Source organism: Periplaneta americana, chromosome 17 (assembly GCF_040183065.1).
Source record: "Periplaneta americana isolate PAMFEO1 chromosome 17, P.americana_PAMFEO1_priV1, whole genome shotgun sequence".
Classification (NCBI taxonomy): Eukaryota; Metazoa; Arthropoda; class Insecta; order Blattodea; family Blattidae; genus Periplaneta; species Periplaneta americana.
In genome coordinates, this window is record NC_091133.1 from 15113685 (window position 1) to 15131548 (window position 17864).

At 35.5% G+C, this 17864-nt stretch overlaps 1 protein-coding gene across 1 annotated transcript in view; it reads left to right on the plus strand.

Moving 5' to 3' along the window:
- Positions 1–3752: 3752 nt before the first annotated feature.
- Positions 3753–17864, plus strand: part of LOC138692733 (diuretic hormone class 2-like) — a 142165-nt gene continuing 128053 nt past the window's right edge. The window contains exons 1-3 of the mRNA XM_069815924.1: positions 3753–3793; positions 4230–4259; positions 9142–9252. Of these exons, the coding sequence (XP_069672025.1) occupies positions 3753–3793; positions 4230–4259; positions 9142–9252 (182 nt within the window). The remainder of the gene's footprint in view (positions 3794–4229; positions 4260–9141; positions 9253–17864) is intronic.

The window sequence follows — 17864 nt, forward strand, 5'->3', positions numbered from 1 at the left end:
TACACAATTACAGTTCAATACCCACACATTATTCGACATCATGATACATAGCACACAAACAACCACCCCCACCATAGGAGCAACACACTCCCATCCCTACAACTGACGAATACAAGTGGCAGTATGCAAGATCAACAGGAACATCAGTAGTTCATAGGACACAGAAGATGACGCAGAACCGGCGTCAAAACGGGCCGTCTGTCTAAGGTACATAATCTTTTTTAAAAATTTTAACACTTTTAACGTGTCGTTAAACAATTTTAACTTTATATACTGTCGAAACTAATAATTAGCAAATTAGCAATATGTATGTACTGTACTTAAATATAATGCTATTTGAAGGTACCGTACTGAAATTTGATGTCTGATTTGTGTTTCATTTTTTATGAATGAATGGAAGACAGAGATGGAATATTTTTACAAATATACACCCGGGACATATTAAGTATTAATTATTCAGTAAGATAACAGTACATATTTTTATTGATTAATTACGTATTTGGGTGAGCTACTGTAATGTATATTTAATATGTAACAGTTCTATGTAGTGCACAATACTCCATATTGAATAATTAACAAACCAATATTTTTAGCATGACTTGTGGTTTGTAGGCCATCCCAAACCCGAATTCCATCCCTCTGAGCGCGAGATCTTACATACTCGGTCAGTTATGGCCGAATGTTACAATAAAAGTAATTAACAACATAGTTATCTCAGTCACAACGTCATACAATACCAGATGAAACTATGAAGTAATTACATAATTAAAATACGACTATTTGGTCTAGGGAGCATCCGTTTCGTTGCAAGAATAATTCGTTTAACATGTTTGTGAATTAGTCTTGAATACGTTACACTGCTGGAAAAGTTTTTCTTTCTGAAAATCAAGAGCCCCCACAACCAATTAAAACTTAGGTAGGTACTTACAGTAGTATATCCGATATCAACATACGTTTTAAATAATATAGGGCAGTACAATACCTTATTTCAAATGGTATCTTTTGGTCACAGAGCCTTCTTCCAGCTGAGAGTAATAACCTTCACTTCTTAATAACATATTCTATTTCAGACGCTGTTAGGTCTAACATAGTACTAAGCTTAAAAGTAGAATTACCGGTAATAGAACAACTCATAACCAATTGCATGGTAATAACAGTTATATTCATAGTTCTACATACAACTTTGAAAGTAACTCAGGAGCAAACGATTTATAAGTGATAATGTATTAATTATTCACTAACAATAAAAAAAGCTGTATTTGGAAATATAACAGATTTAAGTCTATCATATTTATTTATAACAAATGCAGCAAAGCGCGTGGCTATGGCTAATTAAGAAATAAAATTTTACATCTTAATTGCACAACTTTTAACACTATATCACTTCAGAATATATAGGTGTGTTCCAAAACTCTCCTTTTCCAAAATGAAGAAAAAATGAGCTAAGAGTAGATTTCGATTCATTTGGCATTATTCTATCTAGAAATGGCCGTGGAATGTTTCAAAACACTGTCGTGTACTTTGTTAAACTCAGTTGTGATTGCACAACTTTTAACACTACATCACTTCGGAATATATAGGTGTGTTCCAAAACTCTCCTTTCCAAAATGAAGAAAAAATGAGTTAAGAGTGGATTTCGATTCAGTTGGCATTATTCTATCTAGAAAAGGCCGTCGTTTACTTTATTAAACTCAGTGTTTTCTTCAAAACTTCCTTTATCTAAGATGGTTTCTATAACAAAACTTTCTTTATCCATCTGTAAAATGATGTTACAAAACTTCCCTTTTACTGTGTTAGTGTAAATGTAATTAAACTTTTTTTTCCAAAACTGTCTTTATCTTCAACACAAAGTTCCTTATACTATTAAAGTAAATGACTATTCTTTCGTCTATTGGATAAATCTTTAGACGAGTTTTAAGAGGGAAATTTAGTTTTTTGCTTTTCTTACTGAACACATTCTTTGTAATTGCTGCCATTTTGTGTGTCAGTTGTTGTCACTTATTTCCTTGTAGCTTATGCTCACAGTCTACTATATACAGTCATGAAGCTTGAGTTTTGAGGGTGCTAGAAACAATAGACTGTGACGGTTCTATTTTGCATTGCCTGTAATGAGGTGATATTAGCAATCCTAGTGGTGAGCAACTATCTAATGTTTGCATATTTACTACGTATTGAGCTTCGTGACTGTACATACTAGACTGTGTTATGATGGTGAATTCTTGTCTGGAATGTTTAAGGCTGTTTTCTTATTATTTTTTGTAAGAACAAACTGAGAAGGGATAGCGAAGGTATCTTTGCAGTTGAATAAAATGGAAGGAACTGGAGGAGAACACAAGAAAGAATGGTCTTGTGAAAAGAAGAAGACTAGATTTATGACTATTTTTAAGCAATTTGAGACGGTGAAAAGTCTTGGTTCAGAAGTGCCTGTCCATGACTGGAAGTCCGCCATTCATGAAGTGGTCAAAACTACTTGACAGTGGCACTTTAAGTTGTCTTTGTGTAAAATGATTATCTTAACCAACGATATCACGAATAGGATTGTTGTGCTAGTTGAAATGCCCTAAGTTGCCCAGGATCAATATTGAAGGAGGGCAAAACTTTAAGCAGTATGACTTCTGTGCAGTTTGAGAATCGCATTCCTCTTAAACGTGCCAAATTAATTAATGTGTCCTATCTTCTAGAAAAACATTTCCGATCCAACTGGAGGGAACGTGAAGAACTCATTTAGTACAAACCACTGATAGATCGTCAAGACGACTGTGATGAAGTTCCAGAAGAAGATGAAAACGAGGATTAATAAAATATTGATGACGTTCCAGATCTTGTAGTTTAAGAGTTGTAGAACATTCCCAGAGTTGTGGTGCAAGCTGAACATTTAGTATGCCTTACTCTCTTTATTACATTTTGTAAAGACAATATTTTGTCCAATAAGACACACTACAGCCAAAATCCAATCTTACCTGTCTTAAGTCATTATTTTGTTTCAAAATTCTCATTTTCCAAAATATTTTATTAATTTTCAAAGGAATCATATGACAGATATTTGCCAAATTTGATTTCTTAATGATAACAAACTGCAATCAACACCAGAAAAAAAAAGTTTTATTGAAAATTATTTATTAATATGCAGGCTAGGAGTTTTTTTTTTTTTTTTTTTTTTTTTTTTGCAGTTTCTGAAAAAAATGACAGAGTGGATAAGAACAATTTTGAAACTCTCATATATTTTGATTTCAGCTTCGCAGATAGTGATGAGAAGATTGTGTCAACAGCAGAATGCGATGTTCATGAAGAACAAAAATTGACACTGTGTCGCAGCTACAGAATTGACAGCTCGATTGGTAGTGACATTGACCACAGTTCCATCAAGTGTGATATATGTAACAAGATATTCGTAACGTCGCAGTCTCTGAAAAGTCATTTCCGGTCTCATACTTCGAAAAAGTCGTGCAAATATGATGTTTGTGGGAAGTGCTTCTTGACTTCGAATGTTTTAAAGAGGCATACTCTCGTACACACAGGTGAGAGGCCATTTCATTGCGGTATCTGTGGAAAATCTTTCAGTTCATTAGCGATTTACAAGGTACATGCACGGGTACACTCAGAAGAAAGGCCATTTCATTGCAATGTCTGCGAAAAGACTTTCAAGACATTAGGTAATTACAAGGTACATGCGCGCATACACACAGGGGAGAAACCATACACATGCCAGATGTTTGGAAAGTTTTTTTCCAGATCGGGGGCTTTAAACAAACATGTACGCATACACACAGGAGAAAGGCCATACAAGTGCGATGTTTGTGGAAAGACTTTCTCGCAATCTGAAAATTTAAAATCACATGCACGCGTGCATGCAGGAGATCGGCCATTAAAATGCGATGTTTGTGGGAAGTGTTTCACGATATCAGCAAATTTAAAAGCACATGCATGTTTACCCAGATGCGATCGGTCATACATATGCGATGTTTGTGGAAAGTGTTTCACGGCATCTGGAAGTTTAAATATCCTAGAACAATACGAAATATATAAGAATACAATAGCACACCCACATTACATACTTAATACGCAACTACAGTTCAATACGCACACATTGTTTGACATCATAATACGTCATAGCATACAGACAGCCAACCCCCACCATAGGCACAACACACCCCCACCCCTACCATCGACAACTGCACATCGCAGAGCCAAAATCAGCAGTGGTTCAAGAGACACTGAAGACGACGACAAATAGCGTCGAAACGGGCCGTCTGTCGAAGGTAAATACCTTTTTAAACAATTTTAACACTTTTAACGTGTGACAGAGTAAATTTTATGTAATATTATTTTGTTATATTTTTATTTATCAGTACATCAAAACAAGGTTTTATGCTGTTGACAGCTGAAAGGAACAGTAGCCTACTGATCGTAATGAAACATCAGTCACAGATGTTCGATGTCTGCCTTTATTAAAGTTGATTATAGAAAACAGTTGCTCACAAATATAAATGTTGAGCCAAACATAGCAATCATTTTCACAGCCAGCCTGTGTAGTCGTGGATATTATTGCTAATGTTTAGTCTTATTAATAATTATATATAATAATACATTTTCAGTCAAATACACTTTTCAATTTGTGAGGTCAGATAATCTGTTATATCACATTATTTAGTACGAAGTCACTAATATTTTCGACTTTAAAAAGTCATCTTCAGGTGCATAAAATGCAAACAATATATTTAAAAATAGGTGATAAGTTGATCTAGCAATTAATAACATGGTAAGTAATGCAGGTACTGCCATTTACAATAATATAAATTTCGTGCCTCTTGGGGTAAACTTACATGGTAAAGCTGAACACTGATGCTAGGTTTTCGTGTGTATATAAGACAAGGAGAAGGCACAGCATGATATTAACCTTATACAATTAAAGGCTAAGTATTCTCATTAGATCGTATCATTAAAATTAAGTTTGTACAGTTTGATATTAACTATGTTAAAATGTTAAATATAATGTATACATTTAAAGGAGATGGAGAAGCTGTGATGCAAATGCTGTTGGTGGGAGAGCACGCAGTCTAATTCGTCGTGGTGAATGCCATAGTTCTATAGTTGTTCAGTTGTTTGCATCCAGACAAGGGGGCGTGTTTCACCCGACGTTACATGTTTTAGACTGAGTGATGATGTATGGCAGTCTAAAACATGTAACGTCGGGTGAAACACGCCCCCTTGTCTGGATGCAAACAACTGAACAACTATACAACTATGGCATTCACCACGACGAATTAGACTGCGTGCTCTCCCACCAACAACAGCATTTGCATCACAGATTCTCCATCTCCTTTAAAATTATTACATTATATTTAACATTTTAACATAGTTAATATCAAACTGTACAAACTTAATTTTAATGATACGATCTAATGAGAATACTTAGCCTTTAATTGTATAAGGTTAATATCATGCCGTACCTTCTCCTTGTCTTATACACACGAAAATCTAGCATCAGTGTTCAGCTTTACCATGTACAGTTTACCTCAAGAGGCACGAAATTTATATTATTGTAAATGGCATTACGTGCATTACTTACCATGTTATTAATTGCTAGATCAACTTATCACCTATTTTTAAATATTGTTTGTATCTCATGCACCTGAAGATGACTTTTTAAAGTCGAAAATATTAGTGACTTCGTACTAAATAATGTGATGTAACGGATTATCTGACCTCACAAATTGAAAAGTGTATTTGACCGAAAATGTATTATTATATATAATTATTAATTGTATTCACACTTTTCTGAACCAACATGTCTTTCAAATTCAAAATGTTTAGTCTTGTAAAACTCAACCAGGCTAGTAGTATTATTCAAACGATCTTTAGCCCATAGGTCACATTGAAGATCAATAAGTTCGAGCTGTAAATCGTTAAATGTTGAATGTTATGTTCCGTCTTTTAGATTCCTCCATACTGTACTGTAGGAGTAGGTAAGCAACGTGAAACAGTTACTGAGAATAGGCCTACACACTGCACTCCACTAGATGAGTGGTCGTTTCCCTCTCCTCTACCCATAGCAAGTCTATATCATTCTGACGTATCTTCCTCTCTGTTTCGGCGAGCGGGAAACACGGCTCTCCCGCTCCGAAGGAGCGCGCGCGCTCGTCGAGCGCTATTTGTGCAGGCATGGTCTAGTGTATACAGTCGCGAAGCTCAATACGTAGTAAATATGCATCCATAGATAGTTGCTAACCACTAGGATCGCTAATATCGCCTCATTACAGACAATGCGAAATAGTACCGGCACAGTCTATTGTTCCTAGCACCCTCACAACTCAAGCTTCGTGACTGTATATACTAGACTCTGTTAACAACCCTCTCTTTTTTCTCACTCTGCTTAACCTCCCCTTTTCTCTGGCTTGCATACCACTGCGTGTAGGGCGCACTAGGCATCTCACAAATGTGAGCCTCCCTAGGTATGGGGTCGGCATGACACAGGGCCACCGCTCAGACATCACAGGGCAGTCACAATCAGTCTCTCCTGCACTTACCCAGCTGTAGATGTAGGAAATGCTACGAAATGGTAATGATATGGAGATTTTTTACAAAATGATGTGGATGCCTCATATTGGAAAACGGGAGAACCCCGAGAAAAACCTCACGACGACCTTGTCCGTCACAAGTCTCACATTTTGAGAGGGACTTTAATAAAAGTATGGAACATATTTTTCAAATACAACAAAATAAAATAGGCTATTTCTATTATAGAGGAAAGTGTTCCATAATCAAAGTTTAGTGTAATTATAAAAACTGTGCACCATAGTTTTAAATCTGGCGTCACAGAACCTCACAAATCTATAAATGAGCATTAAATTTTATGTAATGCATTTCTCACATATCAAGGGGTATTTTAAAAGAGAAACAATTATGAATTAAAATTACAGGATAGTTCAATCAAAGTTTAGTTTAAATAAAAAATCTTGTGAACCAGAGTGTTCTGAAACTAGAAATGTGTTGTAATTGCTTTGTGCTTTTCAATTTTTAACTAAAACTTACATCATTCTTACGCACATCACAAAAATTGTTACAAATCATACGACTTTAGGAACTTGATTCTTAACAGTTTAATTAGGCCTATGCATCCTAATGTACAGTCTTAAAGAATTTGCAAGAGTGGCGTGATTTGTAACAACTGTTGTGATAAATGTGTAAGAAAATATAATTTTGTAGTTAAGTATTAAAAAAAATTGTACGAAGCAACTATGGATTTCACAACACAGTTTTAGCTTCAGAATGTTTACTAATTAGAGCAATGATACTCCTGAATAGTTCATTCTTTATCTGTAATATTATGTGCCCTTAAAACTTAAGAATAATGGTATTTTACAAATAACTGCAAAGTATTAGTATTAGTATTAGTATTTATTTATTTAACCTGGTAGAGAGAGATAAGGCCGTCAGGCCTTCTCTGCCCCTCTACCAGGGGATTACAACTATAACATGAACAATAAAATTACAATTAATATTAAATTTACAATTACAATTACAATAAAAATTAAAGTACGACAAGATTACCTGATTAATGAAAGCTAGACATTTTATCATAGAAGTTAAGAACAAAGAATATTTTTGTATTTACTAAATTACAAATTAAACCTACAACAACAAAATTCTATAGTGATGAAATTACCGGATATTGAAATATTTTGTGATAGATTAAGAGAACTATTTACAAGAAACCATGTCTGAACGAGTCTCAATTACTGACCAAGTACCTAGTAAGTTTGCGTTTGAATTCAATTTTATTTCGACAGTCCCTGATGCTAGCAGGTAACGAATTCCAGAGTCTTGGCAGGGCTATTGTGAAAGAGGATGAGTATGAGGAGGTGCGATGGGATGGTATTGTTAGTATTGTTTCATGGCGAGAGCGTGTGTTCAGATTGTGGTGGGAAGAAAGGTAAGTGAAGCGAGACGACAGGTACGAAGGAATAGAAGAGTTCAAGATTTCGAAGAGAAGGAGAAGTGAATGTAAATTTCTTTCTTATCTAGTTTAAGCCAACCTATTGCTTCCAGGGATGGGGTAATGTGATCATATTTACGAACATTGCTTACAAAACGTACACACAAATTATGAGCACGTTGAAGTTTCGTTTTGTTGTCGCTGGAGAGGTCAGTCAGTAAAATGTCAGCATAGTCAAAATAGGGAAATACAAGGGTCTGCACAAGGGACTTTTTTTAAGCAAGAGGGAAGATGAACATTTATCCTTTTTAGCACATGGATAATAGAATATACTTTTCTGCAGGTTTCCGTGATTTGCATGTCCCAGTTGAGATTATTATCCATGTGAATGCCAAGATTTTTTACTGAAGAACTGAAAGGGATATGCACTATACTTACTTTAACGGGGGAAATGTCGAGGTACTTTACAGCGTCGGTTTGCTGTTTCTTTCCTAAAATGATTGCTAAGTAGTGTAATTCTGAAAATATTGAGATTAGGACAAATGTTTATATGACTTTTTTGCTCAGAATGTTTTCAGAAATAAGCTCCGTAAGGGACGGTAAATCCTCTTGACTCACTCTGTATATTCCTCAATTACAAACAAAAGTTAGAAAGGTAATTCTGCTTGAAAGCAAGTTTCGTTTAACCACCACATTTTGCCGAATGTTGATCTGTTGTGAGGAAGTCAAGATTCCGAATTCCTAAATTGATTGACAATTAAATAGATCCCTTATCCTGTCAGTTGATTGTAATGAAAATTGCTTTTTTATTATATTTTTCATAATGAAATAAATGAAATTTTAGTTTGAAAACTCACTTGTGGATCCCTGATTATTAACCCTCGGACCACAGTTTAAGAATTTCTATTAAAGTTAAAATTTTTATACTCTCTACATTTGCAATATAATTTACAGCATTCCTCTTGTATTGTGTTTGTCCTGTGCTGTGTTTATTAAAGGTAGCGTTGTAATAAACTGACCCCACGGTCAGGGAGTTCTGCCACCTGGAACGTCCCGTGCTAGTTAAAAATCATAACAAGAGTTAGAACAGAAAGGTCAAAATGGCTCAATTCTCGAAAGTTGATGACAATGTATTTTCAGAACTTGTTTCAGCTACGAACAATAGCTACAGATTTAACTGCAGCCCTCATTTGTTTTTGTTCCAGCCACAGGAATAACTTCGTTTCGGAGCAAGACTCTGAGCCTGATTCCGAATACGTGCTGGAGATGCTTGCCAGGCTAGGACAGTCCATCATTCGAGCCAACGACCTGGAGAAGTGAGTACATAGCAAGCTTGTGTTTGTCCTGATGGCTCATGTTTGACAACAGTCAGTTTCATCCAGTTCCGCATATCCAGCGGTCATCAACTGATTTGCACTCAGTGTTGCCAACTCGATTCTTAAAAATCCGCTATCAGACCGTGCAGAAACCGCTAAATTGCTATATTGTCAATGAAAAATTAGATTATTTTGCCGCTGTGAGTGTTAAAAATACCCGCTAAATCTCTATATCAGCAATACAAATTTCATAAATTTTATCCGCTAAACTAACACAGAAAAACGCTAGATCTAGCGGGAAAACCGCTCAATTGGCAACACTGTTTGCATTGTGCATCTCCCTAGCTCGCTCGCTTTGCCCCGAATAACCGAGAGTGTGGCAACAGAGCAGAGATTCCGTGCAGTGGCGGTGTCTGTTTTTTAATGAGAAAGACATTAGACATGATTTGTATAAGTGAACATTATTATCGCATTGGAATATTTATATATTACATTTGCAAACAGAATAAGACATTAAATAGCTGCAGCACAATTATTGGTTACATTACCAATACAGTAGCGTGGTGAGAGCATAGAAATCATCTACGCGCAATCCAAGGTCGCATATTCGAACACCACGTTACGTTAGACCAGACCTGCAGAATTGAAGCTCCTTAGAGCTACTGCCTTCTTACACCCTTCTACCCCACCTGCCTTTTCTTCCATTGTGGTCATGGCGTTCTAGTTGCGCACAGATATATCAACATTCATCCTAGCTGTGGCAGGTACACAATACGCGTACTGCAGTTCGAAGAGAGCTGGAACATTGCAAAATCTAAACCCGTGAAGAAATACTACTTCCAAAGGAAATGGGAATATCATTATTTTGTTGTTGAAGAATACGAAATAATTGTTTGTTTACTGTGTCCCATCCAATTTATTTCTACTCGCCATTTCAATATTATACGACATTTAAACAAAGCCCATATTCAGAATTATGGAATAGACAAACTTTCGGGTAAGTTCATTATTACGAACTGTATATTGATTACTTACTTATGGCTTTCAAGGAACCCGGAGGTTCATTGCCGCCCTCACATAAGCCCGCCATTGGTCTCTATCCTGAGCAAGATTAATCCAGTCTCTACCATCATATTCCACCTCCCTCAAATCCAATATTATCCTCCTATCTACATCTCGGCCTCCCCAAAAGTCTTTTTTTTTCCCTCCGGCCTCCCAACTAACACTCTATATGCATTTCTGGTTTCGCCCATACGTGCTACATGCCCTGTCCATCTCAAACGTCTGGATTTAATGTTCCTAATTATTATATCAGATGAAGACTACAATGCGTGCAGTTGGGCGTTGTGTAACTTTCTCCATTTTCCTGTAACTTCATTCCTCTTAACCCCAAAAGCACCTTATTCTCAAACACCCTTAATCTCTGTTCCTCTCTCAAAGTGAGAGTCCAAGTTTCACAACCATACAGAACAACCGTAATATAACTGCTTTATAAATTCTAACTTTCAGCTTTTTTGAGAGCAGATTGGATGACAGAAGCTTCTCAGCCCAATAACAGGCATTTCCCATATTTATTCTGCGTTTAATTTCCTCAGAGTATCGTTTATATTTGTTACTGTTGCTCCAAGATATTTGAATTTTTCCACCTTTTCAAAGGAAAAATTTATAATTTTTATATTTCCGTTCCGTACATATTCTGGTCACGAAGACATCATCATATACTTTAACTTTTCGGTTGAGAAGCTTTTGTCACCTAGTCTGCTGTCAAAAAACCTGAAAGTTTGAATTTATAAAACAGTTATATTATCGGTTGTTCTGTATGGTTGTGAAACTTGGACTCTCACTTTGAGAGACGAACAGAGAATAAGGGCGTTTGAGAATAAGGTTCTTAGGAAAAGATTTGGGGCTAAGAGGGATGAAGTTACAGGAGAATGGAGAAAGTTACACAACGCAGAACTGCACGCATTGTATTCTTCACCTGACATAATTAGAAACATTAAATCCAGACGTTTGAGATGGGCAGGGCTTGTAGCAGGTATGGGCGAATCCAGAAATGCATATAGAGTGTTAATTGGGAGACCGGAGGGAAAAAGATCTTTGGGGAGGCCGAGATGTAGATGGGAGGGTAATATTAAAATGGATTTGAGGTAGGTGGGATATGATGATAGAGAGTGGATTAATCTTGCACAGGATACGGACCGATGGCGGGCGTATGTGAGGGCGGCAATGAACCTTCGCGTTCCCTAAAAGCCATTTGTAAGTAAGTATTATTATTATTATTATTATTATTATTATCATTATTATTATCGCCATTCTAGACAACAGTAATACTAGAGAATTTCTTTAGAAAAAAAAAACAAAATGCCAGAAAGAACTGGTGGTTCTCGTTGCTTAGAAGACATCCTAAGGTTGCAACTAGACTTGTGGAGATAGGCTATAAGTTACTTTTACCTCTAAGGATGTTGTGAGAAGACAGTTTTTAGCCTATTACATATCTTTTGAAGGAAGACTTTTTTGTGTTGTATGTTCTGCGATTCTTGTAATATTATGTCATATCCTGAAAAGTATACAGCACTTAAATTTTTGTGGCTGAGTCAACCCTATGGCCATGTTTCAGCCAAAAGAGATTGAGTCAATTGGAAATCCTTACCCCATTGGGAATCGAACCTGCGACCTTCGACTTCGTAGCGAAGCGTCTTAACCACTACGCTACCATGTGTCACCCAAATTATTGAAATTTAGACAGAAAATATAATATTATTCCTGTAAAAGTTGCAAGACTATGTGTTGCTAGGTAATTTATTAATACGACTGTCTTCACTATTTTAATAGACTCTCGAGAAAGTGTGAGTTGCTGGGACAAACCACAAATATAGGTCAATTCAATCTTGTAACCGGCCTTGTGGTGGCGGCGATAGCCTCAAAACGGACGCGTGGTCAGTCTGAATAGGAACGAATTCCATTGTTTTACCAGTTGTAGCTATTAGTTCATTCATTCAGTAACGTCATCACAAATACGAAACAGCAATGCTATCCACTCTGCCACGAATGGAAGTGAAGAGGAAGTCCGTGTACTTCACTTAGTTATTCAGTTATTCGCTGGATGGAACCACTGTTCAAATCTCTCGGCCAGTAACGCACTTAGCTAAAGAGAGAAATGGCAGTTAACTATAATCATATCGCCAGAAGAACGGCTCTGACAGATCGTCGCATTGTTGCCAAAAAGTAACAGCTACGTAAGACGTAGGAAATATTATGTCTATGTCTAGGCCTATTAGCTTCATATTTTTGTTGTTGTTAGTAATACCTCTGATCACATATAAGAGATTGGTAAGCCTAAATCACTTTCAAGACAAGTTTTATTAATTTCGCTATGCTGCCATCTAGCGATTGCAAAAGAAATCACGTTACAAGGCTAATGGAATTGCACCACAGAGTAAAGGCTCATTCACAATGAAAATTAAACATAACCTAAGCGTTAACTTAACATTACAGTAAAATCAAGAAGTCATACCATCATTCACGATGGGAACATAAACATAACAGCAAACATATTTGGTAACCATGGAAACATAACAACGACGCCATTTCCTCATTCTGTCGTATACTTCAGCCCTCCACGATTGTGTTCTGTTTGCAAACCACGTAAGCATAAGCATGAAAGTTTAGAGTTTGCAAACTTTCATGTTAACTTCTAACGGTAATGTTTATGTCAATGCTTATGTGAATCATTGTGAATGATCCCATTTGGTAGCCTGGACGCAAACTTCTGTGTTTATGTTACGGTTATGTTTAATTTTCATTCTGAATGGGCCTTAATAGTTTGCAGCTGTACTTCCATCTAGTGGCAGTTACCAAAAACTTCATTTCCGACAATGGAAATCTTAGTGATTGTTCTTTCTTATAGCCTATTTTGCCATTTTATAACATATGAATAGCCAAAGCTGATATACAGCAGATCCGTTTGAGTATGAATGATATTAATTTATTATTATAAAGCTATTATGATAGTAGGAAAAATTTATTGCTGGTTATATTATGATTAAAAGATGGGAGTTTCCGTATATGACAATCAACAATGCATAATCTGAAAGGACAAATGAAAATCGTAGATGATTAAAATGGCTACTACTAATCAACAGCGGGCACAATTTGTTCTTAGGTATGCTAAATTTGAGAGGGTTAAAAGAGTTGAAAGGGAATTTCGACGTGAGTATGGTGTGCGTAATGTACCTAAATACGATTCCATTATGTTGTGGTATAGAACATTTTGTAGAAATAGGTTCTGTGTTAAAAAACATGCAGGAGGTCGCAGGCGAAATCCAATATAAGAAGCAGCTATCTCTTGGCTTGGCCCCCAAACTCCCCAGATTTAACCCCTCCTGACTTCTTCGTGTAGAGTTTTGTTAAAGAAATTGTCTATTCATAGAAACCCAGGAACATTGATGATCTGAGAGTAAAAATTACTCAAGCTTTTCAACAAATCACCCCTCTTATGTTACAACGGACATGGGCTGAATTGCATCACCGTTATGAGTTGTGCAGGGTGCGCAATGGGAGTCATGTTGAGCTCTAAGGAATCTCCCATCTTTCAGTGTTGTATGCACAAATTTTCAACAAATAAAGTTCAGTAGTAAATGTTTTAAGGTGTTTTCATTTTATCCATACCCAAACGGATTACCCTGTTTAGTATCCTACGTGTTTAAGTTAGAAATTCGCTTTGTGTTTGTACGGTATGTCTTGTTTAGCGTGTTTTGTTTTGGTATCTAGGGATTGTGTATACTAAAAAAAAAAAAGAATACGTAGAATAACAATTATTCGTTGAGGAAGGCCATGCATGATATTATTTGTTGTTAAGTTACCAGTCTCTGAATTTAATAAACAATGTGCTGTTATGTTGGAAATGGTGTCGGGATCTGTTGAAACCGAAATTCCTTCTGAAGTTGTTATTAAAGTCAAATAAGCTGAAGATAAGTTGTTTCCAATTAAATAAATATAAGTATCTATAAATAAACGAATAACATATTTTTGGGCTCTAGGGTCTACAAAAGTTCTTATTAGGCCAGCAAATGTATAATGGGCTATATTAGATATACCGTATCCAAGGAGAAATTGAACAATTATGGACTAGTGTGCCACAATAGTAATATACGTTACAAGAGCGGTATGTTGAAGTTTTCATGGTCGAGGAAAAGATTGAAAAAGCGAAACGTAGTTGAGCTTTTTTCATTTCCGAGAACATGAAAACAAACATACCGCTCGTGTATCGTACATTATTTTGTGCGAACATCGTTTATTACATACCTGAAAGACGAATTTATAATTAGTTGCAATGAAATCTCCATGTTGGTTTCTGTTTAATGACGCCAACTTCGGAACACCAAAATATCTTTCTTCAACATTGTTCCTATAAAATGTTTTCTGTGTTTACTATACTCCAGCAGGCCGTGATATACGTCTGTCTTTTTTTTCCCCCCAGTCTATAAATGCGAACTTAAAACAAACGGTAAGGTTATGTAATGATTTATTTTTCATTTTAATATTTTAACAATATTATTTATATAACATATTGCAGTAATAACATCGGCATCAGGAATCTTGTTGATTTTTCACGGCTTCCTTAATGTTACTTGTATCAGGAATGCAATAAGTTTCGTGGAGTAGTAGACTTTACTTAATTTTTGCAAATACTTAAAAACAATAATTAACAGTGCAATTTAGGTGAAATTGCAGCGGTAAGTTTCCAATTTATAATTATTACTATGTTAAACGTCTCTAAAAATAATATGTTAAAAGCCTAAAGCAGTAAAATGAATGTCGCGCTTAAGCGGTAAGAAGAGGGAAATTGTTATGTGTGTTACGTTGGGAATACTGAATGTGGTATTTCACACTTACCGCGTATTGGTTCTGTGCGGAAAACAAGCAAATACGCCCGATCTCGCACAAAACTATTTTCTGTGTCCTGCCATACTCCCATATACTGTGGGCTAATTTAATGTTAAAATACTTCAGTTTAACTAATTTTGTTTTTACGAAAAGAAAAGTCAGTATACAGAAATAAAACTCTTGCTTCCTTGCCGAAAAGAAAATCTGTTTTTTAACGAAAAATATTTTAAATATAGGGTACAATTCGTTAGCATGTGAGAACATATTTGACAGATGTCTGCGAATAATGTGTTAGTTTTTACATGCAGTTGTTCCCTTGTTCTTCCCTTTTAGTTTTCTTTTACCAATCACAAGTCCCTAATCTCGCAACATGACATCTCCAATCACAGATCACAAATTTCATAATATGGCTTCCCAAACAACATGGCATCTCTTGCCCTACAAAGAGCTTAATAACATTTTAATTTTGTGCTTTTCCTATGTCTTTCTCTAAACTTTTTTTCTAATATAATGCAAGTTGAGTCTTTCGTTTTATTTAAGAATACTTTGTGCGAGATCGTGCGTATTTGCTTGGTTTCCGCACAAAACCAATCCGCGGAAAGTCTAAAATTCCACATTCAGTATTCCCAACATAACACACACAACAATTTTCCTCTTCTTACCGCTTAAGTGACATATTGCTTTTACTGCATTAGGCTTTTAACATATTATTTTTAGAGACGTTCAATATATTAATAATTATAAATTGGAAACTTACCACTGCAATTTCACCTAAATTTCAATGTTAATTATTGTTTTTAAATATTTGGAAAAATTAAATAAACTCTACAACTCTACTAAAGTTACTGCATTCGTGATGCAAGTAACATTAAGGAAGCCGTGAAAAAATCAACAAGATTCCAGACTCAACATAGACTGGGGGAAAAAAGACATACGTATATCACGGCCTGCTGGAGTATAGTAAACACAGAAAACATTTTAAAGCAACAATGTTGAAGATAGATATTTTTGTTTTGCAAATTTTCCGTCATTGAACAGAAACCAAGATGGAGATTTCATTGCAACTAATTAGAAATTCCTCTTTCAGGTATGTAATAAACTATCTTCGCACAAAATAATGTACGATACACGAGGGGTATGTTTTCTTTCAATTCTCGGAAATGAAAAAAGCTCAACTATGTTTCGCTTTTTCAAACTTTTCCTCGAACATGAAAACTTCAACATACCGCTCTTGTAACGCATATTACTATTTCAGACCTATATACAAAATATGAAGTATTTAAGGCGTAATTAGAGGTAAATGAACAAGTATGTTTTTTCTTTAGAGAAATAATGTGTTTCGATATAACGAAATTTCACTATAGCGAAGTAATTTCAGATACCCCTAGTATTTTGTTATAGATCTACTGGTATTTTATTGTAGCTTGTAACACCCTACAACCTGAAACTTTCGCTATCTACGCCCCTAAGATCTGTCAAAGTCGTTCTTTCAGCGGCGTATTATAATCACCACAGAGCTGAGCTTAACTTCAATCCTGTCACGTCAGCGGCGGTGGGCGCTATTAGCATACGCACCAATTGAGCCTGTTACTTATTTAGATGTGGGCAGAGGTTTCTAGACACTTTTAAATGCAACTATACTTTATGTTTGCATTGCCGTGCTATAAGTAACCTTATAATAATAAGAAATCATTGGAAACCAAGTCGTTGGTGGCAGTCCAACTAAGAGTGCCAATGGTTCTCCATCGTCGGCCGTGCCAAGGGACCCACGCATTGACTTCATGGGTCCGGGCATCATGGTCTGTTACTGAATCACGACGCCTAAACTCGGTGTAAGTAAAATAATGTGTGCTACTAATATGGCCTGTCTTTGTGACGGGTATATGAGATTGCTTCAGACAATTATCTGTAGTAGAATTTATTAGGACTATTTCACGAATAAAATAACAATATATCTCTAAAATATATCTCTAAAATATATCTCTAAAATTCGCTCACAAAATGTTAATAATTGTATATTTACGAATACTTAACCTATTCAGACATTGTGAAGTTGAGATAGATTGAATATCGATTACTGCAATAAAGAAATTGAATGTTATTCAGTAATGCCAATTGCAAAAAGCGAAATACAGGTTTAACAATGTTAATTACATGTACTGCACTTTTCTCTTATTATTATAACAGAAGTACGTTTTCATTATCTGCTGAAATTATAACATAACTAGTGGCTTGCGCAGCAAATGCTGCAAACTAAGTTCATTAGACGTTCAAATAAACATTTTTCAGATTTATTTTCATTGAAGAATACCAGACATTCTGAAAGTTATTTGCTTCCATAATAATGAAAGATACTCTCTCTCGAGCCAATACTGAAGAGAACCACACATATAAATATCTACACCACACCGCCATTAAATATATGAAAAAGACCCAACTCCTCTTGATTAATAACTATAACAATATTTTATTTTTAATAATATTATTATCTTACATAAGTTTTATAGATTTCAGTAACATATACTATATATACTATATAGCTGCCACTCAGTAAAATATAGAAATCAAAATCTAATTTAAGTTATTCTTTACATCTACTGTACTTACAAAACCCCAAAACGTTTCACTTTCATATCATCAATATAGCATTAATATGTATAATTAATGAAAAATAGTCACATCATGGCATTAATTACAATAATATTTCATTTCTAATGGTAATAATG